Source organism: Pelobates fuscus, chromosome 3 (assembly GCF_036172605.1).
Source record: "Pelobates fuscus isolate aPelFus1 chromosome 3, aPelFus1.pri, whole genome shotgun sequence".
NCBI lineage: Eukaryota > Metazoa > Chordata > Amphibia > Anura > Pelobatidae > Pelobates > Pelobates fuscus.
In genome coordinates, this window is record NC_086319.1 from 174,302,139 (window position 1) to 174,330,072 (window position 27,934).

The 27,934-nt window shown below is 42.7% G+C and overlaps 1 protein-coding gene across 1 annotated transcript in view; it reads right to left on the bottom strand.

Annotated features, from left to right (window-relative positions):
* Positions 1–27,934, bottom strand: part of TMTC1 (transmembrane O-mannosyltransferase targeting cadherins 1) — an 87,392-nt gene that overhangs the window by 49,729 nt on the left and 9,729 nt on the right. The window contains exons 4-8 of the mRNA XM_063447751.1: positions 27,661–27,734; positions 22,896–23,072; positions 21,707–21,788; positions 20,119–20,222; positions 16,918–17,107 (exon numbers count right to left, since the gene is read on the bottom strand). Of these exons, the coding sequence (XP_063303821.1) occupies positions 16,918–17,107; positions 20,119–20,222; positions 21,707–21,788; positions 22,896–23,072; positions 27,661–27,734 (627 nt within the window). The remainder of the gene's footprint in view (positions 1–16,917; positions 17,108–20,118; positions 20,223–21,706; positions 21,789–22,895; positions 23,073–27,660; positions 27,735–27,934) is intronic.

Here is a 27,934-nt window from a genome sequence, read left to right on the forward strand (position 1 = left end):
TTATTTATATTAATATTCATTATAGCGCTCCACTTGCTGGTATATTGTTTATACCTTTTTATTCTTATATTTTGCACTTTATTGTGGATTAAGGTATTCCACTTTTTGTGTTGAGCTGCTTTTATTCAGGCACTTTAGTATATCACTCACTATCTCAGTAAGGGATAGTTATTGTTTTCTCTGTGGGTTCCAGTGGGGACCAGGCTGGCCAGGTACAGGTCAAGGACAGGAGCTGCGATAGCTGTCGAGGGCTGCTCTACTACAGTGTGGATTCCCATTCACAAGTGCTGGGAGGAAGTGATCTGAGATCACTTCCTCTATGTGCTGCAATGCATAAATTGAGAATTGTCCTTCACCACCTCTTCGTATTAGCAGATATCTGAAGTTTTACTGGGACTCCTGATAGGCCAGAGTGCATTTGGCTCTAGCAGCCTTGAGTGCCGTGCAAAGACACCTCGAGTGCCGTGCATGGCACTAGTGCCGTAGGTTGCCTACCCCTGTTCTAGAGGGTTCCAAGGACCCCCTTTTGATCATTACTGATCACAAAAACCTGGCTTACATAGGAGATGCTAAGTGATTATCTTCTAGACAAGCTAGGTGGTCTCTATTTCTTTCTCGCTTTAATTTTCTTATCACCTACAGACCTAGTTCTAAAAATGTCAAAGCCGACGCCTTGTCCAGGCAATTTGATACTAAGGCTATACTAGAGCAAGAAATGTCCCATATCATTCCCCCGGAATGTATCATTGCGTCCACTGTCCTTTCATTGTCCTCTCCACTGCTTGGCTTCATCATGGAGGCTCAGTCTCAGGCGCCCTGCGGTAAACCTCAGGACAAACTGTTCGTTTCATTGGGGGAAAGGTTTAATATCATGAAGGTGTTTCACGACAATGTGTCTGCTGGTCACCCAGGTATCAATAAATCCACTTCTGCTATCATGAGGCCATTCTGGTGGGATTCCCTCAGGAAGGATGTTAAGGAATATGTGCAGGCTTGTTCTGTTTGTGCGGTTTCCAAAGTGCCTCATAAACTCCCTTGTGGCTTGTTACAACCTCTTCCTATTCCTGAGGTCCCATGGTCCCACTTGTCCATGGACTTCATTGTTGAACTTCCTAGTTCTAACGGTTATACCACCATTTTCATGGTTGTGGACCGTTTTTCTAAAATGGCTTATTTTATTCCTCTCAAGAAATTGCCGTCATCTCAAGACCTGGTACTAATCTTTATACGAGAAATTGTCCGTCTGCATGGCATTCCTCACAATATAGTATCTGACAGAGGTTCTCAGTTTGTGTCTCGGTTTTGGAGGGCCTTCAATAAACAATTAGGGATTGAATTGTCTTTTTTATCCTCTTACCACCCCCAGTCCAATGGTACAGCTGAGAGGGCTAACCAGTCCTTGGAATTATATTTGCGTTGTTTCGTTAATAGCACTCAAGACAATTGGTCCGAATTACTATCATGGGCCGAGTTTGCTAGGAACAATGCTGACCATGACTGCTCTGGGCATAGTCCATTTTTTGTTAATGATGGCCGGCATCCTACTGACCTACCGGCTGTTTTTTCTGATACGGCTATTCCTGGTTTGGATGACCGTCTGGCTTCCATCCGTGATACCTGGGTTAAAGTTCAATCTGCTCTGGGTACTGCTGCTGACCGTTTCAAGCATTATGCTGATACACGTCGAGGTGGGAACCCTGTTTACCAAGTGGGTGAGAGGGTTTGGTTATCTTCTCGTAACATCAGGCACAAAGTCCCTAGCATGAAATTTGCTCCTAGGTTCCTTAGACCTTTTTGTGTCCTTCGTAGGATTAATCCTTGAAAATTCCTAATACCTTTCATGTGTCCTTGCTCAAACCTCTTGTTTGCAATAAATATACTGTCTCAAGTGTCCCTCCCCCTCCCTTAGTTGTTTCTGGACAGGAAGAGTATAAGGTCTCCTCCATAATTGATTCCAGGTTTTCTCAGGGCACTTTACAGTACTTGGTGGATTGGAAAGGTTATGGACCAGCCGATCATTCTTGGGTTCCGGCATCTGATATACATGCTGGCCGCAAGATTCGCTATTTTCACGCCAAATTTCCTCTCAAGCCTGGTCCTGCCCGCCCGGTGGGCATTCTTCAGGTGGCGGGTAATGGCACATATTCATCCGCTTATAAAAATGTGGTTAATGGCATTTACTGTCCACACAGGAAAAGTTGTGCCGAGCAGCAACCAAATCCACAGAAGGGTTAATGCTGAGCAGCAATTATGCAAATGAGAACCTGGTAACTGCCTTTGGGGTCAAAGGCCAGTTACAGCCTATCAGATCTAGAGGAGGGGTATTTAGGCCCAGTTCTCATCCTGCTCAGTGCCCTGTCGTGGTTTCCCTTGTGGTTGTCCGAGAGCGCGTTATTGATTCTGGTTATTCTGGTTATTTGACTTTGGCATTGCTTTTGACTTCCCTGTTTTCTGGCATCCCTGACTCCTGACTTTTCCTTATCGTTGTGTCTCTTCCTGTATCCCTTGACCTCGGCTATTCCTGACTATTCTTTGGTACGTTAGTCCGGCCATTCTAAGGTCCAGTATACGTTACCTATCAGTCCTCTGTGTTACACAATTCTACGTGCTGGATCATTCTGTAATCCTGACACCTCAGCACTCTTACAGTTCAGTCCTCGGCTCTTTCAGCACTATGCAATATGTCATGGGCTTCGGATCCTTTGATCTCAAGATTCTTCAAGGCAGCTTTCAGGTTAAGACCTCCTTCCAGATGCGGTACCCCTCCGTGGGACCTTCTCAAGTACCTGACTGATGATCTGTTCGTCCCCCTTGAACATTTGGATACTACCTTTCTGACTTACAAGACTTTGTTTTTGGTGGCTTTTACTTCTGTAAGAAGAATTTCAGAGATTAAAGTATTTTCTACCATGTCTTCCTGCCTACAGATCTATCAGGATAGGGTGTGTCTGAGACCAAAACCTGAGTTTCTTCCTAAGGTGGTCTCTCAGTTTTATCTCTCTCAAGAAGTAGTCCTTCCATCATTCTATCCCAATCCAACTTCTAGTGAAGAAGTTAGGTGGCAACGTTTGGATGTTAAGAATTGTCATACAGAAAGACTGACCAACTCTTCGTTCTACCTTCAGGAGCTAGGAGAGGTGAGGCAGCTTCTTTATCTACGTTGAAACGTTGGATTTCGCTAATATTCAGGAAAGCGTACGTCTTTAAATGTCAGTCTCCTCCAATAAAGATAAGGACACATTCTACCAGAGCATTGTCGACTTCATGAGCTAATTGGGCAAAGGTTCCATATGATGATATTTGCAGAGCAGCCACCTGGTCTTCCCTGATGACGCTCATTAAACACTACAAACTGGACGTGGCCTCTCCTTCCACTTTGGGAACAGTGTTCTGTCTACAGTTTCTTTATCCCATTGATATTAAATTTCTTTGCAGCATGAGTGTCTGTATAGTGTTTTTTTGTCGGTTTCTTTATTCCCACCCTATATTTCTGTGAGCTTGGGTATTACCCATAAGTGATGCTGCCACTTTCTTTTCCTGGCTATTTCTCATGGCAGCATCAGGGTTCCCGCCCATTCTTTTATTTTTTCAGCTTTATATTTAGGACGGTGATGTATGGGGAAGAGGGACTCTTTATACCTATCAGTCTAATTAATTAATTAATTAATCTAATTAATTCCTGTCCTGTGACTGCTAAGGGATGAGCAACCCATAAGTGATGCTGCCATGAGAAATAGCCAGGAAAAGAAAATTACGGTAAGTTTGTCATAAATTTTCTCTATTTTGTTCATTTTTTTTATTGGCAGGCAGAGAATAGTGTGAACAGGGGCTGAAACTGAGACGGTGCCCTCATAGTATTTCCAAACCCTCTCCATCCTACAAGCAAACAACTACTTAAAGGACACTACATTAACTTAATGAAGCAGTTTTAGTGTATATATCATGCTATCGTGTTAAAGTGCTCTGACAGCAGCTGCAACTTAGCGGTTAATACATTTTACCAACAGATATTTTCAGCATTCATGAGAGTATTTTTGAAGGTGTAATTGTATGTGTGTGTCTGTCCTTGAGGGACTAATGATATGTGTGTGTTTAGGGTGTCTGTCAGTGCAGTAGCTGTATGTGATGGTTGCAAGATGTGGTTTGGTTATATGTGATTTGTGTATTTTAGCTGTGTGATATTTTAGCTGGGTGTTTGTGTGTGTGTAAGGTGGTTGTGTGTGACGTTTGCGCAGTCAGATGGGGGAGGTGGGCCTTGGGTCACTTGCATGTCAAACCCCGCCCAATATGATTCGGCTGGTGGGCTATCCACAGAATGTGGCTTGTCAGTTTTTTATGAAGCCCCAAAATTGGTAGATCAAAGCATTCTCTGCATTGTCCTTTTAACCACATCACAAGTGTGTCTAATGAAGTTGTTTTTCTGGCTGTGGACAGTTACTTGGTGCCCTTGAATGTGGGATACCAGGGAACAAACTTGGGATGGCAGGATATGACTCATAAATTGGTACAGTTGGGAGGCCTGTATTATTAAATATTGGTCAGGTTATGAATTATATGACACCTGTCATATAGTGGATGTGACTTTGGAACCTGGTGGACATGGGCAGCACTCTTACTTAGTTGCTCTGGTGAAAATTGTTCTTGGATACTTATTTCAAATGTTTTAGACCCTTGCAGTTGATGCTTTGCCCTCCTAATGTGCTCCCTCTCTGCTTCCCTCATCTCTGCATTCATCACATGCACTTTACTCATATTTATCCAGCCTTTCTCCACAAACCCCTCCTAAATCTCCTAAAAACAAGCTCTCATCCCCAACATTTAAATCTTACTCTCACCTTTTCTTCCTTTCCATCCTACTGCTCCTAGCAGCTGGTGATATCTCTCCAAACCCTGGTCCCTCCTCTACCAAGTCACCTGGTATCAACACCAGAAACCACAACAATCTAATATCCATTCCATGTAACTCTCGCTATAATTCCTCCTTTAAAGCTGCCCTCTGGAATGCACGCTCTGTGTTTAGCACCATTAAATCAACTTCCATCCATTACCTACTTATCTCACACTCCCTAAACCTACTTGAACAACAGAAACATGGCTCTCTCCATCTGATACTGCTACCCCTGCCTCACTATCCTTTGGTGCTATCCTTTCACCCCACTGCTCTTTTAACCCCTTAAGGACACATGACATGTCTGACACGTCATGATTCCATTTTATTCCAGAAGTTTGGTCCTTAAGGGGTTAAAACTCTGTCTGTCCCCCCCCCCCCTCTCTTGTATTGTGTCTGTGTATGTATAAGAGTGCTATTGGGGGTCTATTCTCTAAACAGCGTCATTTGAAATTCATTTAATTCGCCTTTTCAAACCCTTCTTTGCTAACATTGCTGTTATTTATTGTTCCCCTCTTCTCTTCCTTGACCACTTTGCTGCCTGGCCACCCTACTTCCTCTCTTCTAATATTCCATCCCTAATTCTTGGGGACTTCAATATTCCCATTAACCCACCTTTTACCTCAGTAGCCTCTAAACTACTTTCAATTACTTTCTACCTGGGCTATTGCAGTGGGCTAATTCTCCCACCCATGTAGTTGGCAACACCCTTGATCTCATTTTCTCTTATGCAAGTACAGTATCTAATATCTGGAACACTCCATTTCCTTTCTCTGATCACGACCTCTTATCATTTGCTCTTGAGTACCCCCTCACCAAACAACCTCAGCCTAACCCCCCTCAACTCAGGAGGAACCTTAATTCTATTGACCTCCAGCAGCTGTCAGCTGATACTCTCCTGTCCCTCACTGGCCATCTCCACATATAACACTACCCTCACCTCTGCCTTGAATGCTGCAGCCCCACTCTAAACATGCACCTCGAGGAGGTCACACCCCCCCCCAACCGTGGTGCTGAAGCTCCTGGAGGAAGTCTCGCACCGAGTAAGACTTTCTCCATTATAGAATAATATTGTGTTCATACAGTGCAGCCCTTGCCCTCGCCAAACAGTCATATTTTTCCTCTCTCGTTAGGTCATTCTCCCGCAATCCCAGGCGTCTCTTTGACACATTTAACTCTCTTCTTCGCCCTGCTGTGACCACCCCCCAAACTAACCTTACAGCCAATAGCTTTGCATGCTACTTTGCCGAGACAATTGAACAGCTAAGGAAAGAATTCTCCCCACCTTGCCATTCTCTTTCTCAACCACACGTAGACCATGCCTTTCCTACCCTTCAGACATTCTCCCCAGCTACTGAACAAGAGGTGGCTGCGCTTCTCCTTTCCTATCGCCCCACCACTTGCCTGCTTGATCCCGTCTCGTCTCACCTCATCAGATTTCTCTCCCCTTGTCTTGTGCCTTTCTTAACACGCATCTTCAACTGTTCTCTCTCTTCTGGCGTTGTCCCTGCAGACCTTAAACATGCCACTGTAGTACCTATCCTGGAAAAAACATATCTTGACCCATCCTCCCCCTCTAACTATCGTCCCATAACCATGCTCCCTTTTTCCTCAAAGCTTCTGGAAAGACTTGTCTTTGACCGTGTGTCTCGCTTCCTCAATTCCAACTCTCTCCTTGACCCTCTTCAGTTTGGCTTCCGCCCTCTCCACTCTACTGAGACTGCTCTTATCAAAGTTACTAACAACCTAATTGCAGCTAAATCCAAAGGCCATTACTCCATACTAATTCTTCTTGACCTCTCTGCTGCCTTTGACACAGTTGATCATGCTCTCCTTCTTCAAACTCTTCAATCACTCGGTCTCTGTGACTCTGTCCTCTGTGGTTTTCCTCTTATCTCTCCCAATGCTTATTCAGTGTCTCCTTTTCTAATGATACCTCCTCCCCTTGTCCTGTCTCAGCTGGAGTCCCCCAAGGCTCTGTCCTTGGTCCCCTTCTATTTTCTCTTTACACTGCCTCTCTTGGTAAACTTATAGCCTCTTTTGGATTCCACTACCACCTGTACGCTGATGACACCCAGACATATCTCTCCTCCCCGTACCTCTCCCCTGCCATCCTGCAACGTGTCACTGCTTGCCTTTCTTCCATCTCTGACTGGATGTCCTCCCACTTTCTAAAACTCAATCTCTCTAAAACTGAACTCCTTATCTTTCCTCCTCCTAATACTGATCCTCCTCTCTCGCTCCACCTTCAAGATAGTGGTATCCACATAAGTCAATCCTTGCAAGCACGCTGTCTTGGCATCATACTTGACTCTGGCCTCACCTCTGAGCCTCACATCCAGTATGTTGCCAAATCCTGTAGATTTCAACTTAAAAACATATAAAGCACTGAACAATTCTAGCCCCTCTTATCTCTTCACAGTTCCATAGGTATGCCCCTTCTCGGTCCCTTCGCTCTACCCATGACCTTCTCCTGTCTGCTGCTCGCACCCGTACGGCCAACTCACGGTTGCAGATGGTTTCCTTCCCTGCCTACCCCAATCAGACTTTCCCCTAGTCTTCAATCATTTAAGAAGTGCGTTAAAGCCCATTTCTTTAGGAAAGCTTATGGCCTCCCAGAGTAACCTCTACCTTACGTGCCTGTCGCTTGCTCTCTCCTAAACGGCAGCACTCTACACTCTGCTTCACTCCCACCTTATTTGATTGATATTTCCTGTCCTAATGTGTTGTATACCCCACCTCCTATAGACTGTAAGCTCGTTGAGCGGGTCCTCTTTAACCTATTGTTCCTGTAAGTTTTCTTGTAATTGTCCTATTTATAGTCAAATACCCTTCTCATAATATTGTAAATGCGGTACTAAATCTGTTGGCGCTATATAAATGGCAATAATATTAATAATAATAATAATAATATTAATAATAATAATAATGTCGATCTCTCAGAGACATGCTATTTCAGTCTTGGGTGTGTGAGTGTTGTAATTAGGTCACTGGCTCGTTTCACAGTTATAGTGCTACCACATTAAAGGGGCACTATAGTCACCTGAACAACTTTAGCTTAATGAAGCAGTTTTGGTGTATAGAACATGGCCCTGCAGCCTCACTGCTTAATCCTCTGCCATTTAGGAGTTAAATCCCTTTGTTTATGAACCCTAGTCACACCTTCCTGCATGTGACTTGCACAGCCTTCCATAAACACTTCCTGTAAAGAGAGCCCTATTTAGGCTCTCTTTATTGCAAGTTCTGTTTAATTAAGATTTTCTTATCCCCTGTTATGTTAATAGCTTGCTAGACCCTGCAAGAGCCTCCTGTATGTGATTAAAGTTCAATGTAGAGATTGAGATACAATTATTTAAGGTAAATTACATCTGTTTTTTCTTCATGCAGGCTCTGTCAATCATAGCCAAGGGAGGTGTGGCTAGGGCTGCATAAACAGAAACAAAGTTATTTAACTCCTAAATGACAGAGAATTGAGCAGTGAAATTGCAGGGGAATGATCTATACACTAAAACTGCTTTATTTAGCTAAAGTAATTTAGGTGACTATAGTGTTCCTTTAAGAGGTTGATCAGGGGCTCTGTCCAAGTTTCCACAACAGGGCTTATTTTTTATGTTCTTGTTTTTTTTTTTTACAATTATTTATAAAAAAAATATTAAATTGCTGTGTTCTGTATCCAACTTCTAACATTGTGTTTCATATAGTATAATAAAGACACAGCAAATTAATTAGTAGAAGAAATCAAACTAGAAACTAGAAAACTAGGGGGGAGAAAGATAATAAAATAAATTGTAAATATAAGGCAAAAATGTAAATATCTGCACAGTGCAAAGATCAGGGACGTTTTAGCTGCGAGGCAAACAAGGCATTTGCCTTGGGCGGCATTTTCCAGGGGGCGGCAAGAAAAGCCTCCCCCAAATGCCCAGGGCAAATGTCTTGTTAGCCTTGCGGCTAACTGACAAGCCAGGCGGGTGGGCGGTCGGTAGGGCGGGCGGCGCTGGCGAGGGAGCACTTTCCCCTAAGCTGTCTGCTCAGCTCCCTCGCGCGCCGCAGAGTGATGCTGGGAGCTGGAATATGACGTCATATTCCGGCTCCCAGCATGACTCTGCGGCGCGCAAGGGAGCTGAGCAGAGCAATCAGTGCTCCCTCACCAGCATTGCCCGTCCAGCAGCCCCACTAGACCCCAGGGAGAAGGATAACCCCCCACCCCCCAGCATTCCCAAAGGTATGGAGGCTGGGGGGGGGGGTAAATTAAAAAAAAAGTGAGTGTGTTAATGTGAGTGACTGTGTGTGTGTATGTCTGTTAGTGTGTGTGTGTCTGTTAGTGTGTGTGTCTGTTAGTGTGTTTGTTAGTGAGTGTGTGTTTGTCTGTTACTGTGTGTGTGTGTCTGTTAGTGAGTGTGTGTGTGTTAGTGAGTGAGTGTGTGTTTGCATGTTAGTGTGTGTGCGTGTGTGTGTCTGTTAGTGTGTGTCTGTGTGTGTTTGTCTGTTAGTGAGTGTGTGTGTCTGTTAGTGAGTGTGTGTGTGTGTGTGTGTGTATCTGTTAGTGAGTGAGTGTGTGTCTGTTAGTGAGTGTGTGTCTGTTAGTGAGTGAGTGTGTGTTTGTCTGTTAGTGAGTGTGTGTCTGTTAGTGAGTGTGAGTGCGTTTGTCTGTTAGTGAGTGAGTGTGTGTTTGTCTGTTAGTGAGTGTGTGTATGTCTGTTAGTGAGTGTGTGTCTGTTACTGAATGTGAGTGTGTTGTCTGTTAGTGTGTGTGTGTGTCTGTTAGTGAGTGTGTGTTTTTTTTGTTAGCTAGTGTATGCTTATCTGTCAGTGAATGTGTGTGTGTGTATTTAGAAGGCGGGGCAGGGGGGAAAGGTTGGGTGGGGGTGGCGCGGGGGGGGGGGGGGGAGAGCGGAGGCGCCTGAGTTTTGGCAGCACAAAACCAGGATACTGGCAAAGATGTTAAGCTAAGAATTTTAAAAAGGAAATCTGCTCAGATTGCTGGGAGGCCTGAACGAGTTTCAGATGTCAGGATTTCAAAATGATTTAGTTTAATTTACCATGCTTCACTGTTCTGCAATGTTTGAATATTTATGTTGTGTTTATTTAGCCATCTTCTTATATAGCCAGAGACTTTCCTGTGAATCTTTTCATTATATCTGTTGGCAAGTAACAAAAGTTTGGATTCTTCGCATCAATAGATATATCATCTAGCTGTACACTCCAAACATACTGCAATTCCATAACTCATTTTGCATGCTTCACTGCTTATTATTGCCTATTCCCACCATGTAATTCCTACTCTAGAGCAAGCTGTGCAATTTTGTCATGTTGTCAACAATGTGCAAAGTCGGGGTGATTTGCAAGGGACTGTAAAACAGCAGATTAATTCATTGTACGTAACCATATGTATCTGAAGGAGAGGTAAAAATATTGCAACCAAAGCTATAACAAGCATGGTAGGAAACATTTGGCCAGGGATGGCCCAATACAATACGTTGTCTGGGTCCATGGAATAAAATGGTGCCCTGTGCCCTCTTCCCAGGAAATGTTATGAAACACCATCATCCTTTACAACACCATAGAAATACGTGTCAGTAAATTGTTAATCCGTTTATTTAATAAATCAGTCAATATTAATATATTAAGCCATTCTTCTTTCCTTAGTTTATATAATCTCTCCTATTGCCTATCTAGTTTAGTTTCTCAAACCTTTGCCCTCTAAATGATATCCCCTTCTGCTCCTCCAAGTTGATACCATCCTTGTTCCATCCACACTCAGTTTGTTTTTTAATTTCCTTTGGATTTTTCCTGATATCCCCTGTGACGAAAGCCACTTCGTCACTAGGGTTTAGAGGGGACTACTTACCAGCCTTTTACCCTGTGACTATGGCCCCTTTAATTTATTGTGGTTGAGAGACCCTATTTGTGGCTATTGGGACTTTAAACAATGGTTCTTTGAACTCCCGAACAGTCGAAGTGGCCGCCATTCGACAATCGAACACGTGTTGGCGACCATCTTGTTGGCATGAATCAAAACCGCGAATAGACTTCAGGGAAACTTAGCCGTGAATGCCCTGGAACAATTTTCAGAATGAAAACCTCGTGGTTCCTGGTCGGTCCTCCAGCGGCACTTAGCCGCGATTCTATGGAACTGTTTTGGTCATGAGACCATGCCTGCGCCTGGGCAAAAATATGACTTCCATAAAATTTCTGAACCCCTAATCTGATCTGGGTGATTTTTGGATATGTTGTTCACCCAGATCAGAGCTATCAGGGGATGTAACATTTATGGGAATATGTTGTGTTTTGGCTTTTACTGTAAGTGGGAGTGTCATTCATTGTCACATTGGTTTTATTGGCGTGTACACTTTGTGTCCCAGTGCCCAACAAGATCCACCTGAGCGTCACCCTTTTTGGGAAACTTGTATAAAAGTCCAGTGTGCCTCCATTAAAATTGAGTTCCTGTTTAACCCTCAACACGTAGCCTTGTCTAGTGATTTGAGGGGGAACTGCTATATTCACACTGGGGATTGCTATACTCTTTATACTCCCCTGGGTTCTTATCAGTAGCTCTTTCAAGAGCTGTTCCTGCTACGCTCTCTGGAGTAGGAGAGGGCTTTCCCACACGTTCCTGGATGTCAGAGGTTGGTCCATGGTGGAAGGAAGACGCAGAGATTCGAGTTAAGCTACGGCGGTTGTGGAGTCTGCGGTGCTTGTGGTGTCCGGTGCGGTGCTTATGGTCCTCTGCGTCAGCTAGGAAGCATCTGTTGGCGGAGGTGCCCAGTCGGGGTGCCAGGTGATCAGTCACATCCCCCTTTATTCTTCCCTCCTGATATTTCCTCCTACCTCTTTCCTGAAAGTATTGCCATTTCCTTTGCTGCTCTGTTTATTATTTATTTTGCATGCCCTCCATTTATCTTCCCACTACCTTCTCGCGACTGATATCCCCTCTGCCGAAGTAGATACCCTCCTACCTTAGTTCAGACTTGTCGAATCATGTTGTGATTTCATGATGAGACACATGATTTTTAAACAGTCTTACCACTCTATCACTCCATGCCAAAAGAACTTGAGGAAGTGCAATGCTAATTCATGTTTAAATGTGCCTCCACTGCACTTAAAAGTGAAATTCAGGACTTTTTAGCCTATATGCAAGCACTACAGCAGAATTCAGTGTTTGGGCAGCCTTGATTTGCATCCTCTTTATGGGCCATTGCCTCTGACACCAATTGCATCATTATCAATCCCACTTGCCGGTCATACCTTGTCCAACCCTACCTACCCTGATCTTTGACCTGCCAAATGTCACTTAATTTTCCAAAATCTTTGTCTCCAACTTAACTACTCATCTTTTGTACCCAATCTATATCACAAAAAGCTGTCCTCGGTTGGGATCAGGGCCGGCCTTAGGGGTGTGCGAGCTGTGCGGCCGCACAGGGCGCCATGGAGCAGGGGGCGCCGTGCGGCCGCACAGCCGGCCGGGATTTAAAAAAAATATATATATATATATTTTAAATTTCCGGCGGGGGCGGAGCTTACCGTGCGGCGGGGGCGGGGCTAAAAGCGCCGGAAAACTGATGCAGGGGAAGCAGGAAGGAGTCCCTGCTTCCCTACCAAACAGTCACCAGGAGCTGCACTGCCTCCACAATGAACTCCACAGGTAACTGTGTGATTGTCAGGTGAGTGTGACTCTCTGTCTGTGTGTATTACTGTCTGTGTGTGTGTGTATGACTGTCTGCCTCTGTGTGTCTGTGTGTATGACTGTCTGCCTCTGTGTGTGTGTGTGTATTGCTGTCTGTGTGTGTGTTTGACTGTCTGCCTCTGTGTGTGTGTGTGTGTGTGTGTGTATGACTGTCCGCCTCTGTGTGTGTGTGTGTGTGTATGACTGTCTGCCTGTGTGTGTGTATGTGTATGACTGTCTGCCTGTGTGTGTGTGTGTGTGTGTGTGTATGTGTGTATGACTGTCTCCCTGTGTGTGTGTGTGTGTGTATTACTGTCTGTGTGTGTGTATGATTGTCTGCCTCTGTGTGTGTGTGTGTATGACTGTCTGCCTGTGTGTGTGTGTGTGTGTGTGTGTATGACTGTCTGCCTGTGTGTGTGTGTGTGTGTATTACTGTCTGTGTTTGTGTGTATGACTGTCTGCCTCTGTGTGTCTGTGTGTATGACTATCTGCCTGTGTGTGTCTGTGTGTGTGTGTGTGTGACTGTCTGCCACTGTGTGTCTGTGTGTATTACTGTCTGCCTCTGTGTGTGTGTCTGTGTGTATTACTGTCTGCCTCTGTGTGTGTGATTGTGTGTATGACTGCCTCTGTGTGTATGACTGCCTCTGTGTGTATGGCTGTCTGCCTCTGTGTGTCTGTGTGTATGACTGTCTGCCTGTGTGTGTCTGTGTGTATGACTGTCTGCGTGTTTGTGTGTATGACTGTCTGCCTCTGTGTGTGTCTGTGTGTATGACTGTGTGTGTGTATGTGTGTATTACTGTCTGCCTCTGTGTGTGTCTGTGTGTATTACTGTCTGTGTCTGTGTGTATGACTGTCTGCCTGTGTGTGTGTGTCTGTGTGTGTGTGTGAGACTGTCTGCCTTTGTGTGTCTGTGTGTGTATGACTGTCTGCCTGTGTGTGTGTGGATGTCTTCCTGTGTGTGTGTATGGCCGTCTGACTCTGTGTGTGTGTGTGTGTGTCACATACAACCAATACACGCATATCACACACTGTTAATACACCCATTACAAATATCACACATAGCATACATATCACACACAGAGGGTTTCACCAAATTGGCTTCCTCAGCTGGAAAAAATGTTCAATTTTTTCCAGCTGAGGAAGCCAATTTGGTGAAACGCGTCCTGGATGAACAGTGAGCAGACAGAATTGTCTTTTGGACTATAGCCACAAGTGTTATTTTATTGATATATTATTTTTATATTAATGTTATATTAAAAATATTTTTTATACAATAAATTATATATTATATATTTTTTTTACACTTACGGCTTTTATTTCTACCTGCTATTACAAAGAAGGAATGTGGTCCTTAACCACATACGTCTGATGAAGCGAGCCGATATATTGGCTCAGGGTTTGTGAGTATATTGGTATTACCTACTACATACACCCTAGATACGCAAACTGTACTACGCTATATTTTTCCCTCCTATACCTATTACCTAGGAAACTGCACCTGGAGAACATTTGGACGAGAAGGAGGGTGAGGGTCGCCTTTACGGACCCTAAGGCGCATATACCTGAGCTAGTACATTAGCTCAGAAAAGTGTGAGTTAGTTACCTATGCACTTTATTTTCAATTTATATTCTGTATACAGGTTACACTATGTTTTGTATATTTGTGTTCTCTGTTTAAGGTCAGTCTGAAAACATTGGGACTATTCATAAGTGTATATATATCCATTAAGGTACAGCAAGGATTCCCTTCAATTTTTTTCCTATATATCTACCACTATAGAGCGCTACACCGATATTTCTTCCTGTTCCACTATTTTTTGATAGAAAGATAAGCACGGTGACACAGCAGCTCACATCAATCTGCTTGGTATAACCTAGAGTTAAAACTATACATATAAGCGCTTGTACTTTCCATTTTCTTGTTTTACTTAGTTTACCCTCTATTTCTATTTATTTACATATTAAACACGTAATCTGTTAATCTGTTACTGCAAGTAAGAAGTCAAATAAGATTTGAATCAATTAAGAGTAAAACAAATAAATGTGTCTGCAAAAAATCTATTGTGTACAGAAAGTACCAGTGAGAGTAGTTCAACTTTTATAAAATCTGCCATGTCTATTGAACTAAAAGAACTTTACTATAATTTAGTTTGTGCTCAATGTCACATATAAATATGTATTTAATTTTATGCAGACATTATTTTGCTATTTTTACACAAATGTTCTGCTCTTATTTATTACTTATTGCAGCCTCCTGGATCTGGCAAAATGACTAAGATGGGTGGCACTATGGCATGGGGACCTGTATGGGGAATGTCACAGGATAAATATTGCTTAGGTTGCATTATAGTATATGCAAGGATTACAGTGTATGGGGGATGTGTCACAAAAAGAGTACTGCAGCCTACGTTGAGATAAAAGGAATAGTGATATTTTAAAATAGATAGTGCATGGCTCTAGACCAGTGGTAGTCAACCTTTTTCTACCTATCGCCCACTAATGCATCTTTCTTGATGGAAAAATGTCCTTACCGCCCACCAGTTTTCGCGCAAGTGCAGAGTATTTTTTAGAAAGGAGGGCGTTTTAAAAAAATAAATGTACGTACATTTATCTTTTTATTTCTACTTAATGCATGTTTATAATGTTTTTATCTTTATAAAGTTTAATGAGAAAACAATAAAGTAAATTGAAATTACCTTTACTAGTGATTAATGAGATCCTTGAGGTTGATGCTGCGAGACTAAATATTTGATATCTGGTTCGATTTTCGTAAGGAACATACAAAGGTCTCCTATTTCGGTGATATTCAGACCACTTCTCTGTTTGCTCATAATATGATTTCTCATCTGTGTGTCAGCTCCCCTCTTCTCCCTCCTTAATTCCCCTCCCCACCTTTTTTTTTCCTTTTTTCTATTTTTTAACCTTCCTTATAGCAATGCCCAGTAGGAAGGCTGAGCTAGGTAGCCCACTTACTATTACTTACTATAGCCCACTATAACAGACAGGCACACATACATACATACATTCAGACACACTCACAAGACACACATACAAACACACGACACACATACAAAGACACATACATACAGACAGGCACACATACATACAGACACACACACATACAAAGACACACACAAAAGACATACATACAAAGACATACATACAAAGACACATACACACATACAGACAGACAAGACACACATACATACAAAGACACATACATACAAACAAACAAACACATACATACAAAGACAAGACACACACACATACATACACACATATATACAGACACACACAAGACATACATACAAAGACACATACATAAGACACACACACATACAAAGACACATACACACACACAAGACATACATACAGACACACACACACAACACATACATACAAAGACACACACACAAGACATACATACAAAGACACATACACACAAAGAAACACACACAAAATATTTTCCCTCCTGTTTCCTACCTTTTAGGTGCAGGAGGGTGACATTCCGTGGGGTCCAGTGGTGGCTCAGGTGGATGGGAGTTCCTACTCTGACTCCCTGGTCTTCCTCCCGCGCGGTCTGTGTGTTAGCTGGGAGGAGTGACGTGCAGTCACTTCCTCCCAGCTCTGGGATGTAAGGACAGGGGGCCCGGTCGCGATGTTAAAGCGCCCAGCGCTGACCGGAATCCCTTACAATCCACATCCATTGGGTAGCCCTGACAGCATGGGCCACCTGATGGATCCCTTGGACGGTGGCCCCGGCGGTTTGCCACGCGGGCCGGGGTCGCAAATGGTGATGGCGGCACCCGGTCGCACAGGTACCGCAGGCTTGCACCCGCCCAATCTCTCAAAATGAGGAAATCCCTACCACCCACCTGGAATCCTGAAACGCCCACTAGTGGGCGGTAGGGACCAGGTTGACGACCCATGCTCTAGTCTAGACCAAGGTAAACTAGGCTTTAAAGTTTTGTACAGGCCTTTAATGTAATTTTTGTTGATGGAAAAATCTCATGTTTTTGGTCTTTTATTATTCTGCTTAGTTTTTTTTTGTTTTTTGTTTTTTTTTTAATATAGACAAATCCAGCAATATATTAAATAAAAAGTACCTTGCACTTATCGTGCGGAGCAGCAGAATCCTCACCTGAGCTGGCTCGGATGCCAAGCTTCTGTGGCAGGGACTAAATGGAGTGGTAGTCCATAACAACATTATATTATTTCCCTGGTTCACTGGGGTCCTTCAATACTGTTATGCTATATCCCTCATCATCCCCATCCCTCTCCATTAGCAGTAAATTGGCACGCTTAAGTTGTCCATTCCTTCAAAGAAAAGCCCATTTTCTGAGTTCTTTAAACATAAAGGAAATACCTTGAAAGAAGTCAAGCAGCAGAATCCTACAGACAGGAAAATTCCCAGCAGGAGCAGAGTAGCTAAATTTCTCTCATCCCATATGGAATGTATCAGTGGGATGCTTCCAACCTGCCAATCATAGCATAGCGTGATGGGAGCCAGCAGGAGCCATGCGTTGAAAGCCAGTAGATAGGAATAGGTCAGAAACCTGAAATTTACAGATAGAAAATTCAACCTGGCAAGAACTACAAATCTGTCATGAGAAAAAATAAACAGGGACATGTACAGAACTATTTTTAGCTAGAATAATAAAACAAAACACACTTCTAGGCGTACAGCACTTTTAACAATATTTTTAGTAATAGATTTTGAAAGTACCCATTGGTCCCTCGTCTCTCATGATTATCATACAGAATGCAAACATGTAAAATGATACAAAATGAGCAGTGTAATGTGATTTACTTAAAGGATCACTATAGGGTCAGGAACACAAACATGTATTCCTGACCATATAGTGTTAAAACCACCATCTAGCCCCCCTGGGCCCCTCATGCCTCCATAAATATAGTAAAAATCTTACTGTATTCAAGCCTGAAGCTGTAACTCTGCACGCTGTTTGACTCAGAAAAACTAGCCGTCTGCTGACATCATCAGAAGTGGTAGCCTGATCCAATCACAGTGCTTCCCCATAGGACTAGCTGAGACTGACAAAGAGGCAGATCAGGTGCAGAGCCAGCATGATTCAAACACAGCCCTGGCCAATCAGCATCTCCTCATAGAGATTAATTGAATCAATGAATCTCTATGAGGAAAGTTCAGTGTCTGCATGCAGAGGGAGGAGACACTGAATGTTTGGATGCATTTTAGGCACCCATGACAAAGGAAGGATCTCTAGCAGCTATCTGAGGAGTGGCCAGTGAAGTTATCACTAGGCTGTAATGTAAACACTGCATTTTCTCTGAAAAGACAGTGTTTACAGCAAAAAGCCTGAAGGGAATGATCCTACTCACCAGAACAAATTCAATAAGCTGTAGTTGTTCTGGTGACTACAGTGTCCCTTTAAAGTGCATTTGACAGGTGATATTGCTGTCCAGAATTTCCGAATTCTGTGCAAACCTTATTTTGATATGTTTTTTGAGAAACATATCAAAATAAGGTTTGCACAGAATTCGGAAATTGGGATACTTACAAATTGCTAATTTTGTTTGAATTTGGGTTAAATTTGATTCGATCAAGAGCAAACAAATTGCACATGTCTAATAAACAATAAACTGAGCAGCAAAGTAATACAAAAAACAAAATAAAATACACCCTTTCATTATATCTCTATATCCCTCTAAAATTCCAAGACACACTCCGATACTTCCTCTTTCTTTGATGCACCCATGAAATTCCAGAATTTACCATATGGAACATCTCCTATATATACCTGTACATGTATAAGTATTACTATTTCTTATTGATACACAGGGACTGGTGTGTGTATTTGGCACTTGTTGCTTTCAAGTACCTTTTTTATTACTTTAACTTCCAAATATACTCAGATGTTTTTCTTCTGTTTACTGTCCTTGAACATTGTGATCCTCAATATTATATGAAACAGAAGAATACAAAACAGGTGAATCCCAATAGTGTAGTATGTTAGAGTCCCAAGACTAAATACTTAAAGGTACACTATAGACACCCAGACCATTTCATCTCACTGAAGTGCTCTGGGTGCACTGTCCCAGTCCAGTTTCAGAGGAATTGCAATGTTTACATTACAGGGTTAACACTGCCTCTAGTGGCTGTCTTTATTGCTGCAGACATTGTAAGTCGTATTCTTGTTTATTCATTTTAAAAGTGAGTACTATATATTGAAAGAGACTGAACAACTACATATCTTAAGCTGGGGATTGTACTGCTATATGCTGAAATACCGGAGCTTACAAGCAGCTCCACATTTGTGAGTGGACTTTGTCTTTATTATCTGTACACAAGTATCCCTTCAAATACTGCACTTAGATTCTAGGCATTCATCTCTTCACGTAACCTATCTGTGCATATTGAGGATACATGGCTGCTGTATATCCATAAGCATGGTTTGTACTGATGTTATATTATATGTTGTTATGTTAAGCTCCATTAAATGTGAGTGGACACTTTTTTTATAGGTATATTTCCAAAATGCATGATTACATGCATGCGTGATTTAATTCGGGGTAAATCTACTACATTGTGATTTTTTTTTGTATTTGGGCCGTGAAGTGTCCCTTTAAGTGTCTGGCGATTCTACTCCATTACAGATGTTTAGTGCTCAATCCATTGTCTTATTTATACTCACCTCTGAATGTCTCCTATGCAGGAAATCTCTAGGCACTGACCCATCTCCAGAACCTTAAATAGATTTGGTAGGACAGTCACAATTTGGGTCTCCTGTCCTGCTGTACCAGGTCTGATCTACATGTCTCACTACTGGGGGGTCCTCAAAATATACAGCGCCAATACATCATTAGCTTTGCTAGTGGTGCACACAGTAAACTGTAGGCAATAAAAGCGTTATGAATGTTCAGCCCAGAGTGCAGTGAGTGCATGCATATCAGGCTGACGAGTCCCATTTTCAAGAAGGACTGATCCTTTTCCATGCGGGTCTATCTCTTGACATCATTCCTTTGTGTCTATCCTTTATGTTTCTAGGTCAAAATTATGAGCAAACTAGTGACTATACAATTTTTTTTATCCACACTTTAATTTTAGGATCTTTTCACCCTTAGAACGTATTTTGAAATGCTGTTATCCATTTACCACAACTTACTGTTGTGGTCCCCATGATTACTCACTGAATAAGTACTACTTAAATCATGTTTTAGTTTTTACTCTTACAATGTCTAAGCAGTATACGTGGAAGTGAATTCAAAGAGAATTACAAACTCATTATGAGAATTTTTCCAGTTTTGATATTAAATTTAAAATCCTCTTTGAATTCACATTGAATTCTGACTTCAGTGAATAACCCTTTTTATTTAACATGGAGAAATGTATTATTTTCTCTATCTCAGCATCACTATTCACTGATTTTATTATTAGATACAGCAAGGTGGATGGATATCTTGGCGCTCAATAAGTTCTAAGTTCCGAACATCATTGTATCACAACAAGCAGTAACAGGATCCTGTCTTCTCCCAGCAGAATGCAGAATGCTAAGTAGTTGGCTGCCTGCCACAGTCCTATTTATTGTACCTGGTGAGGATGTAAGGTGAGAAGGACGCTGGGTTATCTTGTTCAGAGAACAATGGCATTGAACCTCCCATGATACGGACACGGAAATATAAAACCAGAGCCACCTGTAGAAGACAAAAAATACTTTACAAATATTTTCTTAAGCAGGTCAGAATCTTTAGAAATATATCTATAAATGACTCTTACATACTAAGATGTGACCTATTTATTGCTTGTACCTTGTCTGCACTGGTTGACATTCAGAGTTTGCAGACTACATACTCTTGGGTAGATTTACTAGCTGTCAAAAAAACTTGTGTTGCACTTAAATTCTTACCTCCCTGCAGAGTTATTCACCGAGTTTTATAAAGTCATAAATGCAATGCTAGCTCGATGGAAGGAAAACACATGGTGGAAATAACGAGTTATCGTTGCAAATATAGATGTTGTTTGTGGCCATAATGCCACACATAAATTACACACAGAGAATCCAGTATTAACCCAGGAGCGCTGAGTCCTGGTGGGTTGAGGAAAAATATATTCAAAATAAACCCGATAAACCCTGGTAACATTCTTTCTGCCACACCAAGTGCAGGGTGTGGAAGTAATGTTACACAATGTGAGGCCTAGCAAACTGCCCTTACCTGTTCTTCACCTAGTATATGGTGGGGTGACGAGTATAATAAACTGAATAGTTGCCCCAGGAATGGCCCCTAACTATTACTTCACCACTGTTGTGTGTAGGGTAACGATATCTCCAAACTTTGGCATCCTGTGAAGTGGGGGACCAGAGAGAGGGGTAATGAGGGGGAAGCAGTGATGCGACTTGTGTCACTGGCTCCTTTTAAAGCGGTAGAACTGCCCAGAAAAGGGATTTGTCCTTTTGAATAATTTCCTGGCTTGAATGTTTGACAGGCTGTCTACCTATCAAGTATGGAGCCCACCAAGGGCAGACCATGCACTGTTCCATTGCTCTCACAAGAGTCCTCATATCCTAAGCCTAGTGAAAGCGTGCCTAATGATGCAGTCTCTCTATGCTTGATGGAGACAATTCCCTGGTGTCACCAAAAGTGGGACACCTGAGAAAAAAGTCAGGACAGGACATGGAAATCGAGACAGTCCTGACAGAAACAGGATGCTTAGGAGTCCTGTAATACAATGACCATGCTATGGGGTCCCTATGCTCCCACGTCCAAACATAACTGCACCCAGAGATACCAAATCCCCAGATCTATATACTTAGAGGGCCAGAAGGTGTTCACTGTTTATGCCAAAAAAACTCATTTGGATAAACTATCACAGCTAAAATCACAGCATGGCTATCTAAAGTTTGTAATTTGGTTTTCAATTCACTCAAATTCAGTGTTTAGTGAATAAACCCCTATCTGCTTATGAGGTTCTCTTAATTAAAACATGTCCATCATAAAAATATTAAGCCATGTTCTTCCTTCTTCCTGGCTTTAAAAATATTTTACCAGTTGGAATCCCTTCAAGCTTCAGGAAAGCAGACCCATTGGGACCCCACAGTCTTTTTTAGTTTGTACAAGATTAACGGCTCTGCTAAACAAAACGTCTCTCAATTCAAACCAATATTCCACATTCTACTTACATGGCAAGAAACCAAAGCAGCTCTTTTTAGGAAGGGACCAGCCACATACCACATATTCAGAGGGTGGTCTGAAGATGGGGACCTAAAGGTCAAATAAAGGGAAGGTAATAGTAAAATATACTTTTATTATCTCTTCTACTGACAGGCAAAACAAGTATAAAAGGACAGAAGTTAAATGTCCCAATATTTTGCAAATAGGAAAATGAATGTATAATCAATTCATTAAATGCACCAATTGCAGTACTTTGAGATGAAAGTTTTTGCATTCATTTTGCTGTCATACACATGTTCTTCTTTAAAGCAGGGCAATTACAATTGGTTTAGGGGACAGCCCAAGCTGATCACTACAGCTTATGGTAGGAGTATAGTACCACTTTTTTTTTGTGTGTGTATAGACAAAAATTAAGAATTCTAAGGCACTTTACGTTTGCTCCAGAGAGCATGAAGATGCTTCACTTCTTTATTATTCATGCAAAAAAAATTGTATCATTGTTAACCCTTTTAGTGCTACAAAATGGATATGGGCTATATTCAATACATGATAACCATCATAACTACTACAAAATGTAATATGTAAAGGTTATGGTGTTTGGAGTGTCCCTTTTACCCATGTATTCACAGGTATTTGCACATAAACAAAGAGTCTTCAACCAGATTCTAAATGTTTAGTAAAAACAGTTGTGTTTTAAACAAATTCCAACTTGACTGAATGAGATATTTCTACATCCCAAATTGTGTACTTTGGCCTAAATTTTGCAATGTTGTCGCCAACCCCACACTAACCAACATTGCAAAGTATGAAACAGGAAGGGGTGGAGGTGGAGAGTGGGGGACCTGCAGTGAGTCAATAGGGACGCGCACTATTATAAAGGTTGTTATGTGTGTCAGTTTGGAGCACATGAGAGCTTGTTTGACAGCCCACAAGGGCTTCCTATTCACTAAGTGCTGCTGAAGTATTATTGTATGAGCATAAATATCTTACAATAGCAATAGCATTGCACTTAAGTTTAGCACTTTTTCTCACCAGAGACCAGTGAAAAAAAAAACATTATCTTGGGACTGTCGTTCTAAAATAAGTGTTCCAAAATGTGACTAATCCAGGATAGTTTGGAAGTATACAGACTCCTGAATATAAGAATATACGAATAATCATCACATGGAAACAATTTTTCTCAATCACATGACTAACCTTTTGATTCTCTGTGGGCACAGAAACAGGAGATCGTATATTAAACAAACTCCAAACACAGTGACGCCTGTCTCTTTCACCAACATTGCACAGGTCCCCAGAACCAAACACAGTATCAAGAAGAAAGGAGATGACGTAGAAGGAAAACTGTTTTGAACCGGATCCAACTCCACGCTCCTTAACAAAATAAACATGGCAATTCTACATTTAACATGAATTTTATTTTTTAGTTGTCAAACATTTGTCATCCATCATCATAAGTAATACATGTTTCCATACTATAGATGAGAAAATAAATTCTATAAAGTACTCAATAAGTCATGCCATCATCTGATTTAGACCATAATTATTAAAAACAGCCAAATAATAGAACATTTTTTTTCTTTAGATTTTCTGTCTTTGTATTGTTAGCTCTTTAAATGTAAACAATTTTAAATTATATTTTTTGTACATACTTTGTGTATTTTTCCAATACAGAAAATTAACTATACAATTTGTAAAGCAATTTGTCTATGATACCTCTACCCCCACACAAGTCCTGATGCTCCCCCCAATTCTTCTGTCCACCCCCAATTTACATAATTTTTTTTTAAGCTATAATCCTTAAAGAAGCACTATAGGGTCAGGAATACATTCCTGACCCTGACCCTACAGTGTTTAAAGCACCATCTAGCACCCCCACCCCTGACCCCCTCTGGCCTTCCTAAATATAGTAAAATCGTACTTGTATTCAAGTCTGAAGCTGCTGCCTCTGCCCCTGAACTTCCTCTGTCTGCTGACATCATCAGAAGTGGTGGTCTGAGCCAACTACAATGCTTCCCCATAGGATTGGCTGAGACTGTCAAGGAGACAGATCCAGGGCCGGCGCTACCTGTTAGGCGGACAAGGCAGCCGCCTAGGGCGCCCCTTGGGAAGGGACACCGCCAGGAGCGCCGGCCCCCCTGATGCTGCCGCCGCCCGAGCGCTCTGCAGAGAGTCTCAGGCGGCTGCAGCTTTGCCCGGGCTGGTGCGTCCATGACGGCGCACCGCCCGGGCGCAGCCAGAGGAGAGGGACTGACAAGAGGGAAGCGCTCAGCGCTCCCTCCTGTCACTCCCTCACTGTAGCGTGGCCGAGCGCTGTATGGTCCGCGGGTACAGGGAGCATCTGTCTCCTGTACCCGGCCGGACTAACAGGAAGTGCACACTGAGTGTTCACTTCCTTTTAGTCCGGCCGGGTACAGGAAACAAAAGCTCCCTGTACCCGCGGACCATACAGGGCTCGGCCACGCTACAATAGAGGTAGGGGAGGGTGGGGGGATAAATTGTAAGGGAGGGGGGGATTAATTGACAGGGAGGGGGGAATTGAAAGGGGGGGAAATAAAGTGACAGGGAGGAGGGGGGGATAAATTGTAAGGGGGGGTTAATTGACAGGGAGGGGGGAATTGAAATGGGGGGGAATAAAGTGACAGGGAGGAGGGGGGATAAATTGTAAGGGGGGATTAATTGACAGGGAGGGGGGAATTGAAAGGGGGGAATAAAGTGACAGGGAGGAGGGGGGGGCAAATTGTAAGGGAGGGGGGATTAATTGACAGGGAGGGGGGAATTGAAGGGGGGGATACATTGTAAGGGAGGGGGGATTAATTGACAGGGATGGGGGAATTGAAAGAGGGGGAATAAAGTGACAGGGAGGAGGGGGGGATAAATTGTAAGGGAGGGGGGGAATTAAAAGGGGGGCGGGATAAAGTGACAGGGAGGGTGGGGGGATAAATTGAAAGGGTGGGGGGGATAAATTGAAAGGGAGGGGGAGATAAATTGAAAGGGAGGGGGAATAAATTGACAGGGAAGGTGGGGGGGATAAATTGAAAGGGAGGGGGGATACATTGAAAGGGAGCGGGGAATTGAAAGGGAGGGGGGAATAAATTGACAGGGATGGTGGGGGGATAAATTGAAAGGAAGGGGGGATAAATTGAAAGGGGAAGGGGATTGAAAGGGAGGGGGGGAATAAATTGACAGGGAGGATGGGGGGATAAATTGAAAGGGATGGGGGGATAAATTGAAAGGGAGGGGGGATGAAATTAAAAGGGGGGGAAAGAAATTGACAGGGAGGGGAATTGATGGGGGAGGAAGGGAGAATAAGAGTGGGGAGGGGAGAAGAGAATGACAACGGGGGAGAAGAGAGTGACAAGAGAGGGGGGAGAAGAGAGGGACAAGGGGGGGGGGAGAAGAGAGTGACAAAGGAGGGGGAGAAGAGAGGGACAAGGGAGGGGGGAGAAGAGAGTGACAAAGGAGGGGGGAGAAGAGAGTGACAAGGGAGGGAGAGGGGGGAGAAGAGAGTGACAAGGGAGGGGGGAGAGATTGACACCCATCACACACACACACACAATGCATTACACACACAGACACACACACACACACAAGCAATGCATCCCTTACACACACAGAAACACACAATGCATTCCTTACACACACTCAATGCACCCCTTACACAGACTCAATGCACCCCTTACAGACGCACACACTGCATCCCGTACATACACAGAAACACACCTTGCAGCCCTTACACATACAAACACAGATTCACGCAATGCATTCCTTACACATATCAGGACATCCCCTACACACTCCACCCCCTGTGAACAAACTCATTGGTGGAACATGAAGGTGGACCCTGGGACACAGACCTTGAGCGGTGTAAAGGGCCCCCAAAAAATGGAGCTGCTTCCTGTTCTCCCAGAACATTGATTTTTGTGACCACAGTTACAAACAGCCTCCAGAGAGCCTGTTCTACACCAGACCAGTGGAGCCAGACTGCAGCCAGAGCCCATCACCATCCTCATCTGATTGTAAGTAGGCAATCTAGCATATTATTCGTGGCACTAATCTCTAATTTACCTCACATTAAAGGGACACTATAGTCCCCAGAACCACTGCAGCTTAATGTAGTGGTTCTGGTGTCTATAGCCTGTCCCTGCAGGCCTTTTAATGTAAACACGGCGGCACTGCAGCACTGGCGTTAGTTAACATGGCAGATCATATGGGTGGGGCATTGTGATGTCACATGGGGAGGGGGGGGGGGGGGGCGGCACACTTTACTTTTTCCTAGGGCGGCAAAAATCCTTGCACCGGCCCTGGACAGATCAGGGGCAGAGCCAGCACAAGTCAAACACAGCCTTGGACAATCAGCATCCCTTCATAGAGATGAATTGAATCAATGCATCTCTATGAGGAAAGTTCAGTGTCTGCATGCAGAGGGTGGAGACACTGAATGGCAGTGCTGCTCACTCTAAAGCACTGCCCAATGAAGCAGCTTTAGCAGCCATCTAAGGAGTGACGAGTGGAGTTATTACTAGGCTGTAATGTAAACCCTTCATTTTCTCTGAAAAGCCAGTGTTTACAGCAAAAAGCCTGAAGGGAATGATTCTACTCACCAGAACAAATGCAATAGGCTTCAGTTGTTCTGGTGACTACATTGTCCCTTTAAGTAACCCATTCTTTATATTTAGCTATAGACTCTTTTTATCTCTACCCTTGCTGTATCAAACTGCAGAGTGCGCAATCTAAAAGTTAGGATGCCTACCTGACATACTGCAACATCCCACATTGTGAGGAAGACATAGGTCTTCCCCTTTTAAAAAGACATCCTACAATAATAATAATATACCCCCACAGGTCTTCCCATAACAGAACACCCCCCTTGCATCTAAAATGCCCAAATACATTTCCACGATTTGGCCAAGCCTGAGGTGATACATTTATATACACACAAAACATTCTAAACTCATAAATTGATAGAGAGAATGAAAGAGGGATTCAGCTTTAAAGAGGGACTGTTTATTCAAATGAGCAGAAGTTAGTGTATATGCTATCTTAACATTCAGGGTATTGGTTCCTCGAGTATTGTAGAGAGAGGAGAAGGAAGATTATGTACAAACCAGCAGTAAAACATGCTTTAGTTATGGCAATATAATTTTATGATAGTACGGTATATTGTTCAATCTGACCATAAAATAAACAAACAGCCTGGGATAATGTGAGACAACTACTCGACAGAAAGGTAATTAAACAATAATACAACAATATATAAAATAAAAATAAAAACTGTTGTGATGTGCATATGACTTTCCTAAAGAATAAATAACTGATGTGGAATCTATGCAATACGCCATAGTATGCAGGCTACACTGGCCAAGTGGCACTAATTAGCCAGTGTGCATTCTATGGTCTCCGTTTTCAGCTCTGTGGACTGTGGCCACATGTTAAGTGCCCAATTATCAGCTCGAGATTGTGTTGCAGAAAACACAGGCTCTGTAAGCATCAGCGCATAAGGCCTTCCCAAATTTGGTAAACTGAAAGACATTTGGGTACCCAGAATTGACCCATGCTTAAATGTAACAGCTGACAAAACATATGCCCTTTTATGCCACTCAGCATAAATATGTGTAGCATTAACTTGAATTGCCTTTCCACAAAATGTACATGAACATTGCTATAACAGTGCCACATAGAACATTCCTTCCTTAATCTTTTGAAGATCAAAATAGCAAGAAATGTATGCTTCAAGGATAGCTAGATTTCAGATATAGAGTTGTAATAGAGAATGCCATACATATGACACAGGGCACATTTTCTCACTAGATCTTATACTAATTAAAGAAATATAATTTTAATTATTTACACATGCTTAACAGCTGCTATAAATTTACTGCATAAGAAGTGTACATTGTACTGATTCATACATATTATACGGAGGTATATGAATTTGCATGTCTAGGTCAGAGAGTCTTACCTTGTGTAGGAGAGAAAGGCCAAGAGAAACAGCAAACATGACATCACATCAGCTCTTCCAACAATACCGGCAACCTGAAGAGCACATCAAAATGCAAAGACTGCCATGAAAAAGAGTCCTGCTCATGATCTAAGCGATGCCTGGGAACCCGAATATATTTTTCCTACACTAGGAGGTCTTTCCGTTCCCCTTCTTTAGATGTAGGGAGGGTGCCAAAGCCATACAAGATTGTGGGCTGCCCAGAATGGTTGTTTTTCTAAAGCTGGAGGTATTT